Source organism: Triturus cristatus, chromosome 2_1, assembly GCF_964204655.1.
Source record: "Triturus cristatus chromosome 2_1, aTriCri1.1, whole genome shotgun sequence".
Lineage (NCBI taxonomy): Eukaryota > Metazoa > Chordata > Amphibia > Caudata > Salamandridae > Triturus > Triturus cristatus.
Window position 1 is genome coordinate 251459921 of NC_140581.1, and position 20133 is coordinate 251480053.

Consider the following 20133-nt stretch of genomic DNA (forward strand, 5'->3'; position numbering starts at 1 on the left):
AAAAGCTGCAAAATTGTTCAATTCACTCCCAGCAAAGACAAGAAATGTTCAAGATCACTGAAATTCGGAAGCAAAGTAATGACATGATTCTTTTCAAACAAATGGTTCAGAGTTATTCTGACTATCAAATCAATTATGTTGTTCCCAAGGAATGCACAGAACATCAGATGATTTGGGGCCTTTCTCAGGCAAGAACTGAAGTATAATGCAGCTCAGAGTTGGTATGAAGGACTATATGGGCAACTATGTCACCTAACCTAATTCTACTCCAAGCATATTCCAGCTATGTGATCGCAGTGACACCAGAAGTACATTATTCTACTTATGACACACAACATCTCCCCCATTCATCACATCAAACACTCAAACACTTCAGACAAAAAAAATTGAAATAAAGCTCATTCAATCTATTTCCACACCTCATCTTTTTAACTTCACTTTTCACTTAAGCGCAGTGCATGATGTCAAGACAAGAGCTATGAGAAAATGGCCCTTTTTGCGTAGTCACCCCCAGGCCTTTGCTGAATTTTATTGCTGGTTTTTAGACTATGCACATTGAGATAAAGCTGTCCAGTGCCCAGTGTATGTGTGTGCCCCTACCACTAAGACACATAGAAATTGGTTTATCCCTGATTGGTTTATTTAACTTTTTCATATGGCTCTAGTATATGGTGCGTAAATACACCCATGGCATGAAAAGTTAAATGTCATCTGTAGACTCCATCATTTATTGTCTCATCAACAATTGTGACAAAGAAAAACATGACTTCAGGTTTACCATTCTACCCTAACTGCTGCAGTATAAAACCTGCAGTGATATCCGTTAAAATAACCCTTTATAACAGGTAAAAACCTCCTTTTAATATATTAGTAAGTCAGCCCTGTTGCACAATGGGTTCCGACCATTTAATACACTCTGTTTTTAATTTTGATCGCATCGTTTTGGACTTTTTAATGTTGGTGAGTCGCATTACTTGTAACCACGGTATGCGCATGGTAAACAAACTGCGCATGCTTTCCACCAGTGTCCACCATTTAAGATAAGGCAGGTTCAGCGCTGCAAAGGGAAAGGGGCACTTGTCTGGTTACACGTGTGCGGGCTGCACTTGTGAGACTTCTGTCATGTGCAGCCCAGTAACTGCACAGATACTGTGCTTCACATAGGTGTCCTGGCACACGGGGGGACTCTGCAGGGTTAGATATTAACCTGGGGTGTGCCTTATAATATTTAGGGGGCACTCATAGGGAAAGTCAGTATGATTGATTGTTTTGATTGTAGAGACACGTTATTGTACACATAGGAGGAAATCTGCCTTAGAGTGAAGGTTTGTTTCCCTTTGGCCTATAAAGTCCATCAAAATATCAAAATGGGGTGAAAAATGGTCCAAGCTGGACTACAGAAATCCCAAACACATATCTGTACATCTTATGGGTCTTCCAGAATTGTCATATTTGTCTGGTTCACCTCAGGGTCAGCGCCCATGTCCTTTATGATCCTACTTGGCCAAATCAATTACATTTCTCCCCAGCAGATGGAACAAAGGCCGCCCCACACAAAAGGAGTAATTACTTGGGCTTCCCTCAGCTCCTGAGGTGGAAGGGGTGGGGATGGGAATCTGCATCTATCAAGTACCTGTCCCACTGTACCAGGGCTGGAGACAGCCCAGGTCCACTGAACAAAGGAAAAAGCCCAGACAACTGGAGCCAACACAGGAGGGGTCGCCTCTTTGAACTTTTAGTGGGAAAGGTCCTAGCAGTGATATCAGCGAGGGGGGAGCTGAGACTCCAAGAGCAGATGTGACCAGTGACTCCCGAATGACACAATCTTGAACTATTCTAGCATGCTGCACAGGAGGTTTGGGACAGGGCAGGAGAGGTGATGTGACACCCTAGGATTGGCTAGGGGGTCTGGCTTATAGAACCATCCATCCCTTTTAAACATGCTCGCGCAAAGGAGAGAAAGAACCGTTGGTGTTGTTTGTGCTTGTTACTGCTGAACCCTGGGACTGTGACAGCCATGGACAACTGGAAGGAGAAACCCCCTGATGCCCAAAAGGGCCAAGGACTCTGCCCCAGTTGGCCACAAGTCCAGGGAGTCTCTCCCATGGCCAGGAAGGCTGCCCCCTTACACCCACTGAGAACCAGTTGGGAGAAAGATATGGACTTCTGTATTCAGAGGCTAAGTCCAGGATGAGAGCTAGTGCAGGGAGGCAGTGGAAGCAGGTCCCTGTAAAGTACACCACCTTGGAGGTGAGGAGGTCTGCTGAAACTACTCCTGGTGGCTAGAGCTCGCCACCTGAAGTACAATAAACCCAAGAGTCTTGCAATTGGCCCATCTGGGCCTGAGCTGTGGCCTGTTACAGAATTTGACATTTAGCCCCCCCCCCCCCTCCATCCCCTTTGGAAGCAAAGTGCGTGGAGCTCCACTGATTCTCCTAGAATTACAATCAGATTGGCCAGGGCCCTGGGTTTAGTGTGAGCAGATTTGAGAATTTCTGCCTTGAAAGGGAGCATGCGTGGGCCCCCCTCCCCAGGCTCTTTACAGCCCCCACCATGAGCCCCATCTCCCCAGAGGCTGATGCAAGAAAACAGGGGAAGTGCCATCATGCCCCCACCAAAGAAAGGAGGTCCCCAGGATCCCATCTCTGGGCTTCAAGAAAGCAGAAGATTGGAGGAGCACCATTGCACCGCCCAATGGTGGATGGCTCGCTCCCACTCCCAGTGCCTGTGTCTGGGGGAAGCGGAGCAGCCACCTCCCTCGGCATGCTGTGCCCATAAAAAGCAGGCTGCCCGTGTCCACGTCATCAAAAAAAAAAACAACTGTGTGGGGAGCATCAGGGGCAGTCAAGGGTGGGCTCCCTGAGCTGCCCCTAACATGTTGGCTGGTGCAGTCATGGCCAGTTTGCAGTTGAGGATGATTCTGTGGTTCCTGGCATAGATTCTGAGTGTAAGTGTGGATATGGGGCTATGTTTGGCTGTCCACCGGTTGCAGGTCCATGGTGAGGTGTTCTTGTCAAAGATCATTATTTCTGTCTTGTCTGAATTGAGCTTGAGACATCTTGCTTTCATCCAATTAACGACTATGGTCATACAGGTGCTGAACTTGTTTCTTGTGTTGAGGGTCTTGTCCGAAAGGGAGATTATGAGTTGTGTTGCATTGACGTAGGAGAGGATGTTAATGTAATGTGTGCAGAGGACATTGGCCCGGAGGATCATTCATGCATTGAAGAGAGTGGGCCGGAGAAGTCAACCATGAGGAATTATGCCGATGAGTTTGCGGGCTTTCGAGCAGTAAGGCTGACATCTTGTGTTCTATCCATCAAGAAAGAGCAGATCAGCAGACATTGGTTCGCATGAAGCCAAACTTGTGCAGGCACCTGATGAGGATGGGGTGTGATGCCATTTTTAATGCTGCAGAGGGGTCAAAGAGAATATGGGCTGCTGTATCTCCTCTGTCAAAGGTTATGCAGATGTCATCTGTTGCAGCATGAGAGCTATTTCTGTGTTGTGGTTGAGTGTTAAACCAGACTGCATGGCGTTGAGGAGCTAGTGTTTGCTTAGGTGGTCGGTGAGGCTTTGGTTGACTAGTTTCTAGAAGACCTTGGCTGGGTATAATAAAAGGGAGATCAGTCTATAGCTGAAGAGCATGGCTGGGTCAGAGGATTGTTTCTTGAGCATGGGCATGATGTGACATGTTTTCAGGTGTCCAGCATATGAAGTCAATTAAGGTGTTTAGGATGGTGGTTAGTGCTTTGCTGATCTTTAGGAATCCTTTGGTGAAGGCATGGCGGGTACAAGAGTCAGATAGGGCCCCTGAGTGGATAGGATTCATGGTAGTAGCAGTTTTGACTGTGGTAATGGTGGGTCTAAATGTCAGGCTTCGTTCTTCAGCCGTGATGAAACATTGAGTTCTGACAGTGACATGGCCCAGTTGAGGGCTGAAGTTGCTATATATGGAAGTAATTTTGTTACAGAACAATTCCTAGAGCTTGTCGCAAAGGTCTTTCAAAGGGGTGATTTTGCTACTCTAGATGGCAGGAGGTGTGGTGAAATCTTTGATGATGGCAAAGATTTCCTTGCAGCTGTATCTGCTGGCTTTGAAATGGTCTGCAAGAACTGTGCTCTTGGTTTTCTGTATCTGCTGGATTTGAAGATGTCTTTATCTGTGGTGCCTTTGACTTTTTCTCCATTTACACTCCAGTTCATTGCAGTGGCATTTCATAAGCTTGAGCTCCTCTGTGTACCAATATGCCTGTGTATTGGGGTAAGGCTCTTCCTGTTGGGATGCTCTCTTGAGGGGAAACAGGGTGTTGGCGCATGGGGTGATTCAGCGGTAGAGGTTCTTCATGGCTTTCTTCAAGCCCATCCCTTTTCTGTGTCATATTTCAAGCTACAACGGGCACACCCGGTGGTAGTAGGTCTGTTGTGGTGTGTGATGGGTATGCTGAAACTGATGAGGTTTGTCCAGATCCTAGTTGCTGGCTGGTCCACTCTGATGTTGCTGATTTAGGAGAAAATAGGTGCCCGGCGATTTAAGTGGGAGCGGTAATATACTGGGTGAGGCCGAGATTTTAGAGGTTTTCTAGAAGTGCCATAGAGTTTGGACCAGTGGGAAGGACCATGAGGAGGTTGGACCCCCTTACACCTGAAATCCAGGGACAAAAATATGTCCTAGAATCCCAAGGCTGGTCCTCTAAGTGACTCCATGAACATAGCAAAGCTGAAATATACATTCCTATGAAGAATCACACCTAACCATTGGCAACTGAATCTGGACTGGACTAGACTGGACTTTACCGTTGCCCTCTGCCTGGCACCCTGAGAGTCACCAAGTCCTCCCCCTAAGGTCCCAGGAGCCTTGGAAATGTACTACTCTGATTGTTTTGACTCCAAAAAAGTAAGGGAACTTTTCAAAACTTGTGCTCAGCAGCTTCAAGTGGATCTGACCATTTCGAAGTGGCAGTTCTAATGTGTCAAGTTGAATTTCAGGTGTGTCCCATGCAGAGAAGACTTTTTGCTAAAAAAAAAATACGCCAAAGTCCCTTTTCATATTGGACCTTTTTCTGTTTTCAAACTTCCCTACCTCCAAGCCATAGCTGAGCTAATATTATTGGTGTATCAGGCCAGCAATCCATCGCAGTCCACCTCAAATCACACCTAGGTCCGACTGCAACCATTGACAACCATTGGCACTTTGCGCTTTTTGGCACTTCTTCTACCAAAATCTTTAAAAATTCATCTTTGGTTCTATTTATTGGAAGTGTATTCTTTTGGTATAATTTTGCGTATTATATTTTCCTATATTTTTATAGATTAGAGAGGATTTTAGTTGTATTTGTTTTCACTTTTTAACTGTGTTGGTACTTACAAATGCTTTACATACTTTTGTAAAGTTAAGCCAGCCTTCCCTGTGCCATATGTACCTGGTGTTGCATTGAGGCTTAGATTATTGTAAACTTTGACAAGACCTAACAGGGCAGTGACGTAATTACTTGTGGTGCACCGCAATCCCCCTCATTTAAAAAAAAAAAAACTTTTTCTCATTGGAACAACTCCGGTCATTATGCACAACACTAAAACATTTCCCATATAACCCAGTGCATCTCAATATTCTTCCAACAAAGCAGGTGTACTGTCTGCTACTTTGTGCTTTGGCAAACGTTTAGAAGCACAACATAACTGCCAATACAATACATTAAACAACAGAGATAATAAACACCCTTTTTCTGCAGCCACATTTATCAAAAGATAAGTTTAGTCCATTCCTGATGGCAGCACAATTGACAAACAAAGGGCACTGTAGCAGAAGGCTGCCATCTTTCCAGGTAGACTTTAACTACATTTTTGTACAAATGTGGCCACTTTAGGATAGCAGAGGGAAGAGCTCAAGAGACAGAAATAAGGAAGCTTGATTTTCTTCTGTGCATACAAGTAAAAAATACAATGAGCACCAACCCAGGACCAGGTGTGAGTGCCAGGCTTTCTGTAAACATGTGACGATAAGAAGGTCCATTCCAAGCTTGAAATGGTAGGGGAAGAATGAGAGCATCCAGATTGGTTTGTAATTGAGTGATAGGCCTGTGATTAGGTTCTTTCACAAGCTGCCCATTAATATCAGAGTGCAATGCAAGATCTAATGTATACCACTTTCCACCAGCTAGAGGATCACCCATTCCATTCATGTATACTACGCTGATGCTGAATGTCCCAGCTAGAAATCCTTTGATTGTGTAGCTCCTTGTACCTTCAAACACCTTGATTTTATCAAACTCATTGAGGGTGGAGGAATGTAATAGTGAAGAATCCTGCCAGTGGATCGCTTTGTGGTTAGAAGTCCATTGAAATTCTAATCATATGAAATACATTAACAAGACATATTTAAGCATTAAAACTGATCCCAATCACTGTGCTAGGAGACCATGGAAATGGTTTAAAAGTAATCACATATGATATTTTAATGTTATGAGGAACTTATGAGAACAAGAGATATTGCCAAGCACATTGGTTCTATTGGTGCCTTTAATAGCTGATGTTTCTTTTTTTACCCCTTGTTTTCAATTTGGTTCTGGATTCCTTGAAAGTGTCTCAAATAAATGATGTCAACATGTTATGTAACAAATGCTTTGAGGTGCCATGAGAATGTCAACTATTATTTAACCATCAATAATAAGCAAATGCACAACAAAACTGATATCAGGCAGGAACCCGAATACTCTATATGTTAAACTTTAAATTCCATACCATCATGCAGTTGTGTCAAGTATTCTATTTAACCCTATCAGTGAGAAATAGTCTGATTTGTGTTGTGCTCCCCACCCGTTTTATCCTTTCTGATTTTGCCTGCTTTACGGAATTGTTTGCTTCCCCTAAAAACATGTCTAGAAAATCTGCTTTTTCTGCATGGTCACCCCAGATGTTTGCCTTTTCTACAACCTATTGTTTCTGGCATTATACCTGCACACTTTATCCCTGCTAAACAGGAGTAAAATGCCTGTGTTCCCCCTTTATGCATAGTAAAAGTGGCATATCCCTGATTGACAGATTTAGCTTGCCTTTAAGTACTGTATGTTGTGTAGAAAATGCACCTGGGCGTGTAGGTTAAATGTGGCTTGTGGACTACAGAATCTATTGGGCCATCCACACGTTTGGCATGTAACACATAGCTTTTAGCCTACCAGGCTTAGTCTGACTGCAGCAGCCTAGAAAACATTATGTCAAACCTGTCAAAATAACCTTTTTTTAAAGGCAGAAAACCCAGGTTTTAAATATTTATGTCACTTCTAAATACAGCTTGTTGACCACAAGGTAGAGTGCTTGATATTTTCTTAAGTAGGGCTGAAGATGAATCCTACAAAATGGTAAATTACAGAATATAAACTTTAATCTAATCCTTATGATAGGAAGCTCTTAAAATATTAAGTCATTTTTTCATATTTATTGAACATCCCATTCATTGATGAAGTTGAAGTTTCTATTAAATTTGTAGGAAAAGTAACTTTTAGAAAGGTACTTTTACCTTGTCTGAAGCCTTTGTAAAGGGAGGGCCAGTAGCAGGAGGAATACTGACGTCACAAGGTGCCGCGCTGGTATTGGAGAATACAGCGGGGGTGTATCAAAGAGCAGATTGTAATGGAAGGGTCAGTAGCAGGAGTGATACTGATGTCACAAAGCGCCACGCTGGCATTGGTCAGACAGCGGGGGTGACTAGTGTGAGACGCGCTGACATTGGACAAGACTGAAAATAGGTAGTTTATTGAGATTGGTTAGTTGGTGTGAGATGCGCTTCGATAGGATAAAAGTTGACGACTGGGAAAAGAAAAATATGGGAAAGGTCTTGGTGTTTTGATCGGGTAGAAAGTCGCTAATAGAATAGTCTGAAGATGGGTTTGTGGAAGAAACAATCTTTTTAATAAGGACAGGCCGATTGTGACAAGGGATGGAATTCCTATTCTGCCCCAGACAAACGCCTGCATCCTATATGATGATGGAGTGAGGGTATCGTACGTGTGTTTGGTTAGAAAACTGGATGAAATATACAAAGGATGATGGAGTGTTAGCCTTTACTGAGTTTGGTACGTTTAACCTTAGGGTCTTACAAAATTTGAGAGACAAAATGACTCCTTGGAGCCAAATCCTAGACTCACACAATATGAAGCATTGGAAGAGTGGGAAGGAGAAGCATTTGAGAGAGAGCAAGATCTAGGTGGTAGAAAGAACAGAAGATTTTTCACATGTTACCCATTTGAGAGGCGAGAGGATCAAATGAAAAGATGGAGAAAAGCTGTAGAAACTGCAGGGTTATACCTAGCTTTGACATTCGAGAGTCAAACAGGAGCAAAATGCAAGGAAGAATTGAAAAATCTGGAAGCGTCTAGAGAGGGTTTGGATGAAAGTGATGATGAATTTTTAGAAGAAATGATGATAAAAAGGCCTCCGCCTTATGAAGGAAATTCAGGGGGGGGTGACGTAACCCCATTAACTCCTCAAGTCACTGAATTAGCTAAACAAATAAGAGAGAATGAAGTAAATCTGTTAATGGAACAAGTACAGAAATTGAATCATTTGAACTTGAATGCAGAAGCCCTGACAGTACCCGTGACTATTAGTCCTGTGATCCCACTATTTGGGGAGAACTTAAATTGACACAAAATACCTACCTTAGCAGTCCCAAGAAGGAGTAACATAGAGAATAATGAGAGCAAAGGTGGACAAAATATTATCTTTTTGGATCTACTGGTCGGAGATCTAATGACTGAAACCCCAAGGAGAAGTACTCAATTAGAGCCGGGGAAATTAGCTCAAATTATCAGTCCAATAGCTGGGAGTTCGACGGGTCCCTCCCCACAACAGCTCAGTAATTGGGTAAAAGAGTTAAGTAAAACAGATGTACAGCCTAAAAGTGTGAATGTGAGTCAATTAAAAGTAGATTTAGCAGAAATGCTTATTGGAACGATAAGTCCTGATAGATTGGGGACTTATAATGACGAAGAGTTGTTGTTTTTGTGCAAGAGTATTACTTGGAGAGCAAAAATCTTCCATGAGAAACTGTCAGAAGTGGCTAGTGAATTTGGAGTCGATACTGAAAAATCAAAGGTGTTACAGAAGACGTACCGCATGGCTTTCAATGACAAAGATTTAGAGTGTTTGAATACGTCAGGGAGGAGATCGTAGATAAAAGATTTGATGAATATCTTGAAGAAATAGGGAACGATAGAAAATTGAGAAGTAAATGGGTAAAAAAGAAGGAAGATGCCAGTGAAAAGGGAACATGCATGTTTCCATTAAAGGAAACTGAGCAGGTAGAAGGAGTTTGTCCCATGAGAGAAGTTCCAGGTGGAGGATATGTCCATGTACCATGGACTAGACAAGATATATTGTCATTTACCAATGATTTCCCCAGATTACGAGAGAAACCGGTTGAGTGGTATAAGCAAGTGGACCAATTTGTAAAAGTTTCAAAGGTATTGCTGAAAGATTTAGATGGCCTTTTTGAGTTAGGGGTTCCTGCTGATTTGTGGACAGAATGTAAGATTACTGTTGATTGGCCAAAGGATGAGTTTCCTAGGGATGCAAAAACAGGTGCCCCGTCAGAGGAGGTGATGAAAAAGTATCATCAAGTCATTACCTTTTTGTAGGGAAAAATCAGTCCAAAGGAAACAGATTGGGTTAAATTGACAGAACCACCCTAGAGCTTAAAGAGTCAGTTCACGCCTATTATGAGAAGCTGTTGCAGGTGTTTAAACAGTATAGTGGGTTTCAGAAAAGCGGAGATAAGGATATGGGACATTTTGTGTATCAGTTTGTATATGGATTAAGACCTGAAATTAGTGCCATGATACAGCAGCATATGCTGTGCTGGCAAAGTAAATCAATCGATGAGATTCTAAGATATGCCAAATATTGTAGCGACAACATTGAATCTCATCTTAAAAAGTTAAAAGAGAAAATGATGTGGGCACAAGTGAAATTGGCAGAACAGCAACAGGAAGCTGATAATGTTACACAAAAACAGGGTCAGGATGGACAGGCAAACAGTGAAATTCGAGGGAAGTTTAAAATGAGTAAGGAAGAGGCTAAGAAGAAATATCCTTGTCATGCTTGCGGGAAGTTGGGACATTGGAAGAACGAGTGTAGATCTGTACAAAAGGGTAACGGAGTAAATCAAAATTTGAATCCACAGGTACAGAAAGATGTGACTAGGCAGCAGCAGCAACAGGTAGTTATGCCCCAGTTACAGCTGCCACAACCACCTAAACCTCCCAACATGAATGCTCACATGCAGATGTACAGTGCAAGTTTGGGATTTCAAGGAGAAGAGCAGTTTGGTAAGATTCCATCAGCTTCGCAGTATTTGGTGAGTTGTAGTGAGAGTGAGTTGGATACGAAACAGTGACGGTGCCTGAGGGGGGGGAAAGAACGCATACTTGGCGCATCTTTAGCGGTAGATCAGTCAGGTCCATTTATTGATGGAAAGGTAGAGGAAAAAGACATCACCTTTTTATTGGACACTGGTGCAACCCGTTCCACTGTGAGAGCAGCGGAAATCCCAAACCTACCGCTCTCGGGAGAAACTATCCAAGTTGTAGGCGTTGCAAACAAACACATTAGAACTCCTGTCACATCCCCAATAGAAGTTCACATTGGAAATTTTAAAGACATGCATCGGTTTGTAGTGTGTGATAACAGCCCGGTAAATCTCTTGGTCAGGGATTTGTTGTGCAAAATGAATTGCACTATCTATTGTACACCGGATGGTGTTGCAATAATGACACCGGATGAGGATGTTGAATACAAAATAATGATGGCCCAACGAGAATCAGAAGTAAATGAATTATATTCACTACTGACAGAAGAAGATTTGCCAGAAGAGTTAAAAAGTACAGTGTATGGAAATTCATAGGAAGAGAGATTAGATTAATGAGAAATGTGGACCCCATTCAGGTGATAGTGAAGGATGGAGCAGTGTATCCCAGTACCCCACAGTACAAAATGATTCCAGAAGTAATTGCTGAAGTCACGCCTGTGATTGATCAGATGATTGAAGAAGGAATTTTAAAAGAAATATTAAGCAGTCCGTGTAATTCACCCATTATTGGTATCAAAAAGCCTAACGGAAAATATATAATAGTACAGGACTTGAGAAAGGAAAATAAAATTGTTGTGCCATGTTGCACGGTAGTACCAAACCCTGCCGTAATTTTATACCAGATTCCATGTGATGCTGAATGGTATACAGTTATTGATTTGTGTCAGGCATTATTTTCCATCCCCTTGCATCCGAATAGCCAATATTTATTTGCTTTCTGGTTCGGAAATCATGTTTTGGCATGGTGCCGAGTTCCTCAAGGGTATACTGAAAGTCCATCAATCTTTAATCAGATCTTAAAAAAATGTTTGGAAACTCTAAAACTGCCTGGAAACTCTGTCTTGGTCCAATACATTGATGACCTACTTTTGCATCAAAAGCACGAGAGGCATGTGTGACAGACTCCATTGCTTTACTAAACCATTTAGCTGAAGGAGGAGATAAGGTTTCCCCATCAAAGTTACAGTACTGTAGGCAAGAAGTTCAGTAGTTAGGTAATAAGATTGAAAAGAGGCTAAGGAAAGTAACCCCAGAGAGAATCAGTATAATCAAGAAAATGTATCCACCCCGAAATCAGAAGGAAGTGAGGATGTTTTTGGGAATGGTTGGATATTGCAGACATTGGATATGTGGTTTCTTGTTGATTGCAAAACCTCTACAAACGTTAACACAAAAAGATGTGAAGGATCCGATTGTACTGGATGAAGAGAGTATGGAGTTTTTCAATCGATTGCGAAACAGTCTTTGTCAAGCGCCTGCTTTGGGAATGCCAGATTATTCTAAAGAATTTGCGTTGTACTGTTGTGAAAGAGATGGATGTGCGCTTGCGGTCCTAACTCAGAAACATGGAATGGCAAGACGTCCAGTAGCTTATTTAGCCGCTACTCTAGACTCTGTGGCCCCCGCATTACCAGGTTGCTTAAAAGCAGTAGCTGCCACTTGTGTAAGCTTGGAACAGAGTGAATCAAATGTGATGGGTTACCCAGTGAAGGTCTATATACCTCACTCTGTTGAGATACTTTTAACTGGTACTCGGACTCAACATATGACAAAATAGTCAGCTGAATAAATACGAGAGATTGATCCTAGGTGCTGAAAATGTGACAGTGGTAAGATGCACTACTGTGAACCCTGCCACATTATTACCAATTTCAAGATGTGAAGAAGTGAGAGAAGAAGCAGAACATGATTATTTGGAAGTGACGGAGCTTTGCACTAAGCCCCGCCCAGACATCGCAGATGAACCGTTGGAAGAATCTGATTGTGAATTTTTTGTAGATGGATCATGTATTAGGAATGTAAAGGGTGAATTGTGTGCTGGTTATGCTGTCTGTACATTGACTGGAGCCCTGGAAGCATCATGTCTAAAAGGCATAAATTCTGCCCAAGTTGCAGAGCTGGTCGCTCTTACCAGAGCTTGTAAATTGGCAAAAGGTCTAAAAGTAACGATTTTCACCAACAGTCAGTACGGATTTGGAGTCATACATGACTTTGGTCAGTTATGGATGCAAAGAGGATTTATGACTTCCTCTGGCTCTCCGATTCGAAATGGGAAAACTGTAAAGGAATTATTGGAAGCTTTGCAGTTACCAAAAAGAAGTGCAGTTGTAAAATGTGCTGCACATCAATCAGAAGATGATAATGTAACAAAGGGTAACAGATATGTGGATCAATTAGTGCGTTACTGTACTCAAAATATCCTGGCAATCAATAGATCAATAGAAAGGGGAAATACCGAATGCCACCTTATGTTCACCACCACATTTGAGACTTGGGATGAGGTGAGACAAATGCAGGAAGAAGTTAGTGACAAAGAAAAGGAAGAATGGAAGAGAGCAGGTTGCATGAAAAACGATGAAAAGATATGGGTTTACTATGATGAAAGACCAGTATTGCCAGATTCATTGCTTTCTCACATGGCCAGGATGTACCATGGACATGCGCACATTGGACAAGATGCTATTGTAAGAATGTTCAAGCAGCCCTGGTACAATCCAAAGTTTAGGCTGATCGCTGAAAGTCTGTGCCAAAGGTGTGTTATCTGCCAGAAACAAAACCCAGGAAGAAAGACAGTTGTAAGTTGGGGTGTAATTGGGAGAGCGAGCAGGAGGACCTTTCACCCGTTTGCAAATTGATTTTATCGAACTGCCACCATGTAATGGACTAAAGTATGTCTTGGTCATTGTTTGTTTGTTTTTTCGCTGGGTGGAAGCTTACCCAACGAGAGGAATGACAGTCTTACTGTAGCAAAATTGTTATTGAGAGAATTGATCCCAAGATTTGGTTTTCCGGTCACTTTGGAATCAGGTAGAGGATTGTATTTTAATAATGAAATAATTTGAATGATCTGTGCTGCTTTGCAAATTGAACAGAAATTGCACTGTGCCTACAGACCAGCGGCATCTGGTATTGTGGAACAAATTAATGGCACAATAAAGTCCAGATTTTTCTTAGGCCCTAACATTGAGTAATTGTTAGAATTTGACTGGACAACCAAAATCAAAACTATAATGTAGATGTGTTAAATTTTGCTTATGTAATGTTTTTCTACTAACATTTTTGTGGATTCTATTAATTGTTGTCATACCAATTTTTAATGTGAATAACAATGGAAATAACACTAATGATGTCTCTAATGAAAGAATGAAAGATGTTGCTAAACAAATAACGAAAACTAATGAAGAACAATTAGATAAAAGTATTTTCCATCATGATTAATCAACTAATGACTTTTCTTTAAATGTGTTTAAACTGTTGTATGAGAATACTAACACCATGAATGTGAGCGATTGCTATGTCTGCATGAAATTACCGTTGTCTGTCTCTGAAGGTATAACCTACCATCATCTGTCTTTAACATATGCTGTTTCATGTAGTGTCCTTAGTAGTCTATTTTACATGGAAGGTAAGTTGGAGTATCAATCTACAGATGTAGGCTTAGTATTTTCTAAAGTCCCAATTATAAGAGAACTAAACAAGGTACATAGTGGAATACATGCATATTTTATGGGTGAATTTTTCCATATTACTAAACCATTAGATCTAGAATATGGTTATAAAAATAATTTGACTTGCGGATGCATTACGAAGAAAGACTGTTTTTGGACATGGTAGAACATAGAAGAGAAAGTTTCCCGAAGAAAGCTGCTAAGCAAAAAACACAAGAACCACCGTAGGCATTTAGAGAGGGAAACTATGAAAAGAGTGAAACTTGTGCTGCAATGTCCCTAGACTGGTCACCGAAAGGAAAGTTCTGTTTGTTCAGAGCAAAGACTAACTACAATTATTTTATTGGCACTAGTGAATGTGAGCATACTTTCCAAATTCCTGGAGGTTGGGGATTAAAGGGTGGAACTGATCCAGTCTTTCCTGGGATATATTATGTATGTGGTAGGAAAGCCTATTACAGGTTTCCTGCCCACTGGTATGGGAGTTGTTACTCTGGGATTGTCTTTCCAAAAGTCTATCATATAGACCAAAGAGATCATAGTGTCAATGAAATAAAGCAAGGGCTGACACGTAGAAAGAGAGCAAGTTTTTCTGAAATAATAGGTGATTTATTTTCTGCTCTAATACCCTCAGTTGGGGTAGTTCTAAATTCACATAAAATTTGAAACTGTCTACAGTGGTTGATCATTTATCAACAGATACTGCTGGTGGATTTTTAATGATTGATACCGAAATGGTGGCAATAAGATCAATGGTTTGCAAAACAGACTTGCCCTTGACATTTTCTTGGCAAAGAAGGGTGGAGTCTGTGGAGCGTTAAAAATTCAACACTGTTGTACCTATATCCCTGATAAAAAGTAAAGGGATAGAAGGATATATTAGAAATATTACCAAGTTGCATAAAGATTTAACCCAACTGGAGGTTGACGGTATTTGGGAGAAAGTTGGCAAGAGTTTTGTAGCTGTGAAAGATTGTTTTTTAAAGTTTGGAGAGAGTCTTTTAGGAAAGGTAGTAATACAAGTATTTTCAATAGCAATAACAATTTTAGTAATAACAGCGTATAAATATTGTAAGTGCATGAAAGGAAGAAAAATTTTATCAGATAAAATGAATAAAAGGAGAGGAGTAAAGAGAAAAAGAGATGAGATAAAACTTGAAGAAATAAATGATGAATATTATGATATGATGAAAAGACTAAATGAGAGTGCCATGAAAGGAGAGAAAGATACTAAACTCTAGATAAAATGAAAGGTGGCAATCGGTATGGTGAGTATTTTTGATGGCTGCAAAAGCCATCAGAGGGGGGAATTGATGGAGCGGGGATTCGCAAAAAGAAACCCGCTTGTACTGAGTACCCCTGTAATACGTACTAATTTTAAGTAGTAAATAGTATTGACATGCAATTACACACCACACATGGGGAATTTGCTTTGCAATATGCATGAAGTTAATCCTAACATTACGTAAATAACCACATTTGTAATAATAATGTGTGTAGAAAGTGTTATGAATATTTTGCATGGCACATTGCATGTATATGTAGTAAAAAGCATGACATGTGTGGCTTTGTCATAATAATTAGTGCTGTTTTCCTGTTTTTGCTATGTTAACTGTTAACATTGGCTAGAGATAATGTGGGTGGTTTACAGTGAAAAATGTTATTACCACATTATTAATAAATATCTGCTTTCTGTTCTTTTAGTAAATTGACGAGTCTCCATTTTGCGTTAAGTTAGCTGATCTGTAATGAATGAAACTTGCAGCACGTCCAAACCACGTGACTGAGTGGCTGGAATGCTGAACAAGCTGAAAGAGCATGGCACGGTGAAGGACATGACGCTTGACATGCAGCCAACTCTAGTGTCTTCGTGTGAAAAACCACAAGATGTTAAATGTATAACATTTGTTCTTAACTTGTTACTTTATCCTCATGAGAGAACAGAGATGTATACTGAATTGTGGGAACGGAAGCTTAACAATGGGGTAGTCAAAGAAGTATGACTTAATGATGGGGTGACACTCCGCCCTTCGTTTTAACCAATCCTGTAGCTAGAATGAGTGATTTTAGCAACTTCAGTGGGATGGACATGTATGGTGAGGGTATAAAGAATAGGTGATTTAGGGGTGGGGTCTGTATGTGAGGGCTGCAGATGCGGCTGCTGTCTTAGGCTGCTGATTATCGGGTTGCAGAGAGGCCTAGATGTTTCAGTCCTATCTTTGTCCTGATCTTAGAGTCTTTAATCCCTGACTCTATGTCTGAGGATCCCCTGCCGCTACCTGGGCCTGGGTGGTGGTTTTCCTTGTTCTTCTTTCTTGGGTTGGTATCTTTGATAATTCAAAGCTGTTATCCCTGTACTTTTGTCTCTTCATCTATCCTTCTGAATTGAGAATTGATTTGTGCACATAACTGATGTCTCTTTATCTATCCCCTCCATGCAACATATGTTTATGTTTTTTTTATATTGATTATTTGCTGACTGCTTTAGAATGTATTTTCTCTCATGAGGGATTTTCAAGACTGATGCAATTGAGTTAGATAAAATTAACAATTTTCAAACGAAGAGTCTTTGATTATTTTGTCTGTTTAATATTATGAGTAACTGTTACCTTCAATATTTCAACTATTGGTCTATCGACCAAGAAGATGGAAACTTGAACAAAAGGATTATTGTGTAAATTGCGAACTGTCTAAATTTTGAACAGCTAAGTATGAATTGGTATTGAATTTCGCAAACTTGACACCAGCGAAACAGGGAACTTGGGTGTATGTGTATGGGCCAAAGTAAATGAAATAATTGATTTTTTTGTCCCTGTCCAAATTATTGGGTCTGCGCTGGATCACTATGTTCTATCTCAACAAGCCTTCAGATATTGGAAAAACCCTGCATACTACAAAATAGCTTTTGATTCATGCTCAGCGGATACATAACATTCCGTGTATGCCCCTTCCCCTTATAAGACTCCCACCTATTCTATGTCTTTATTGAAATCTAACACAAAACTTCATGACCTCTGGCTTATTTCCTACTTGTGGGAATTACTCACATCCTGACCCATAAACTCTTTGGGGCAGATTTATAGGCCCCTTGCGCCTCCTTGTGACGCCATTGCGTTACTTTTTTTGAAGCAACAGCGGCGCAAACAATGCGGCCAATTTACAACGTGCTGTGTCACATTATACCTGTGTCAGGTATAATGTATGGAGGGTGGGCGTTCCCACCCAAAAAAACAGGTAGAACTGACGCAGTAAAATTTACAATATTTCACTGCGTCACTCTGCACCATCACTGCGTCAAAATTCCTACGCCGGCTCAGACAAGGCGTTAGGAATGACGCAGGGCTTTTTGAATGGGACTCACCTATCTGTTGTGGCGCATTGCTGGAGTTGCGTCACTTTCATGAGCAACTCCAGCAATGTGTCACTTTTGTGCCAACAGATGTGTCAGTATTTCTGATGCATCTGTTAATCCTTGCACCATGGTGCGCCGTATTGTAAATACAGCACATTCATGGTGGTGCAGGATTTTCGTATGGAGGCATTGGGAAACTGAAAGATGCGTCAGTTTCTTGTAAATCTGTCCCTCTTTCTTTAAACTTATAATCACATATCTGCTCTCTATCAATTAACGAATTGTTTTAAAGTCTATCTATTCGCCCTGCCAATGATTCAAATGAACTAACTCACTGCCCCCCTCCACCTGCACTCAAACATACTGGGGAAATGGACGGATGGAATGGTTTCCTTTGAGAACACAAGAGTAAACCTACTGACCGAAGAACCACTATACAACCTCCTCGATCCACAAGATCTCAGAGTGGACCACCACCTGTCCCAACCAGCAGAGGAATCTGGATTGAGAACAAAACACACTACAAACATAATACCAGGACCTGAGGAGCTAACACTGTTTCACAAAATGATGCAGCGTGCATGTGTCAACCCTCTCACATTCTCTCATTCATCACACCTCCAAAGACACAATACCTGGACCTCGTGGCCGACATGCACGAAATGGAAACATTTCCCACAAAGGTACAAGACAAAGACAGCACCCTTCCAGCCCCGCACCCTACGCTGTGTATCTTGCTATCTGTGTTGGTAAGAGCTTGAGCACCACACACAGGGGTCCTAAGCGCTATACAAGTCACAACCCCGCACCGCGGGGGATGTGGGGGCCTGTGTTACGCCCCTGGTCACAATACAATAAAATGCGCCGTGCCAAACTTAACAAAAAAAACCTCTGACATACAGAGCTGCCGTATTAACTTTCACTTTTTACAGAGGACAGACCACTGAATGGTAGCAGACAGCAAGATGTTTCGGACCCGAGTCCAATTTTTAAAATACTCAAACGCCAGCCAAGCTTATACGGCGTCTCGTTGCTAAATGATGCTGCGGCCTTTGTTACTGCTGCGGGCAGTATGTCACAGCTGTGACTCACGCCGCACTGCCGGCTACTGCCACGCTGCGTCTCAGTGTGACGGTGTGCGCAGGATCAGCTGTGAGTCACACTGCACGCCAGCTGCCACGCTGCGTCTGCAGGGCTCGGTGTGCGGTGCATGATGTGAACTGCAGTATTACACGCCGTCCGATCTAATGTGCGGAGGAGTGGGTAACAATTGTGCAACAAGCAGTCGACCCACGCCGTGGCCGGAGGAGACAGCTCCGTGTAAACCAGAGGGGAAGGTTAGGAGACGTGTACATATTTCGCCACTGGAGAATGAATGGAATGGGGTTCGTAACTCGGTCGTGTAGGTATTTTCCATACAATATCCCTCGTTGAAAGGGGGGTTAATGTAATGTCTTCATTCACAAGACCACGTGGTTAGTTAAGCTTGTTATTAAAAAGTCACTGACCTTGCCTCTTGTCTGGAAAGTAAACCTTTCCCGGCGGATGCTCGCTACGGTGGCACACAGCCAAGATGTACAGAGTTTGAACCAAAAAGAAAATGCTCGCAATCCAGCGCCTTTGGACACACTGCATATTAAGCGCTACAAAAGGAAAGCGCAGAGCTTCAAGTGTTTTCCGAATCTGCACAAAAGACCGCACGTCCCTAAAGTGAAGAAGTGAAGGGGAGTTTGTGCACCCAGGAGGAGAGCAGGGATTTTTTTATAAAGGAAAGCTGATTATCTTCTTTTTTTTTACGGAAGGGGAGTGATTAACTGGCCAAGTGTCTGATTTCTTGGGAGAGGGAGGTCCTTGCTGGAAAGCAGCCGTGCTCTTCTGAGAGTTCCGCATGTCTCCTCGCTGCCTTCAGCCAGAAGCGCTGCATTTCACAGGCATGCGTGAAGGGGAACATGACACACAGCAAAACTTTCTCAAAAATCCACACAGATTATAATGTCCGGTGTTTCGGTTGCCGGGATTAAATTAATGCAAGGGAAAGGCGTCTTTGCTGCACAGCGGGCAAGTGTGCGCGCGAGCGCTGGCTCTCGAGGGAGGGCAGATAAACACCCATTAGTTTACTGCCGTTTCAGTGCAATAAAGATAACGACGTCTGTTCCCATTAGGGGAAACCGTATTAATTATCTTGCTAATGTGAAAAGAGATGAGGGGAGCAGATTGCTCTGCAGCGAATCCCGGCACTTGTTTCCAAGTGTTTGACAGCGCAATGACTTGACTTCTTTTAGCCAGGGAGGGAAAAGGAGAACACATGGAGATTCTCCTTGCCGGTTGGTGCAGAAGAGCTCGGTTTTTCTTCACGATAAAGGAGGCAGGTGTTATGCAATCTCTCTTCTCACTGCTTCTTTGTTACATCATTTCAAAAGAAACTACCAACCACTGCCGACAGCTTCAGCCTGCTCACACCCCCAAAAACAGAACCCAAACACCTGGTCACGCTCTGGACCCGATCACAACCCAAGCCACAATCGCCAGCATGAACTGTGTGCACTCAGGAGCACCCACGGACCCATGTCCCTACCAAGTCTTCAACCTCAGGAGCAAGACGATTGGGAACGAGCTCAAGAAAGTCTCCAACTCCTCCATCACATCGGCCTCCTTCCCTAACGACTGTAAACATGCAGAAGTGAGGCCCCTCCTGAAGAAACCATTCACTGACCCAGCAGAACCGAACAACTACAAACCCATCCCTT

The 20133-nt window shown here is 42.2% G+C and overlaps 1 protein-coding gene across 1 annotated transcript in view; it reads right to left on the minus strand.

Annotated features, from left to right (window-relative positions):
* Positions 1–19115, minus strand: part of ADAMTS12 (ADAM metallopeptidase with thrombospondin type 1 motif 12) — a 4274824-nt gene extending 4255709 nt beyond the window's left edge. The window contains exon 1 of the mRNA XM_085630806.1: positions 18895–19115. Within this exon, the coding sequence (XP_085486932.1) occupies positions 18895–19021 (127 nt within the window). The 5' untranslated portion in view covers positions 19022–19115. The remainder of the gene's footprint in view (positions 1–18894) is intronic.
* Between the last annotated feature and the right edge of the window lie 1018 nt (positions 19116–20133).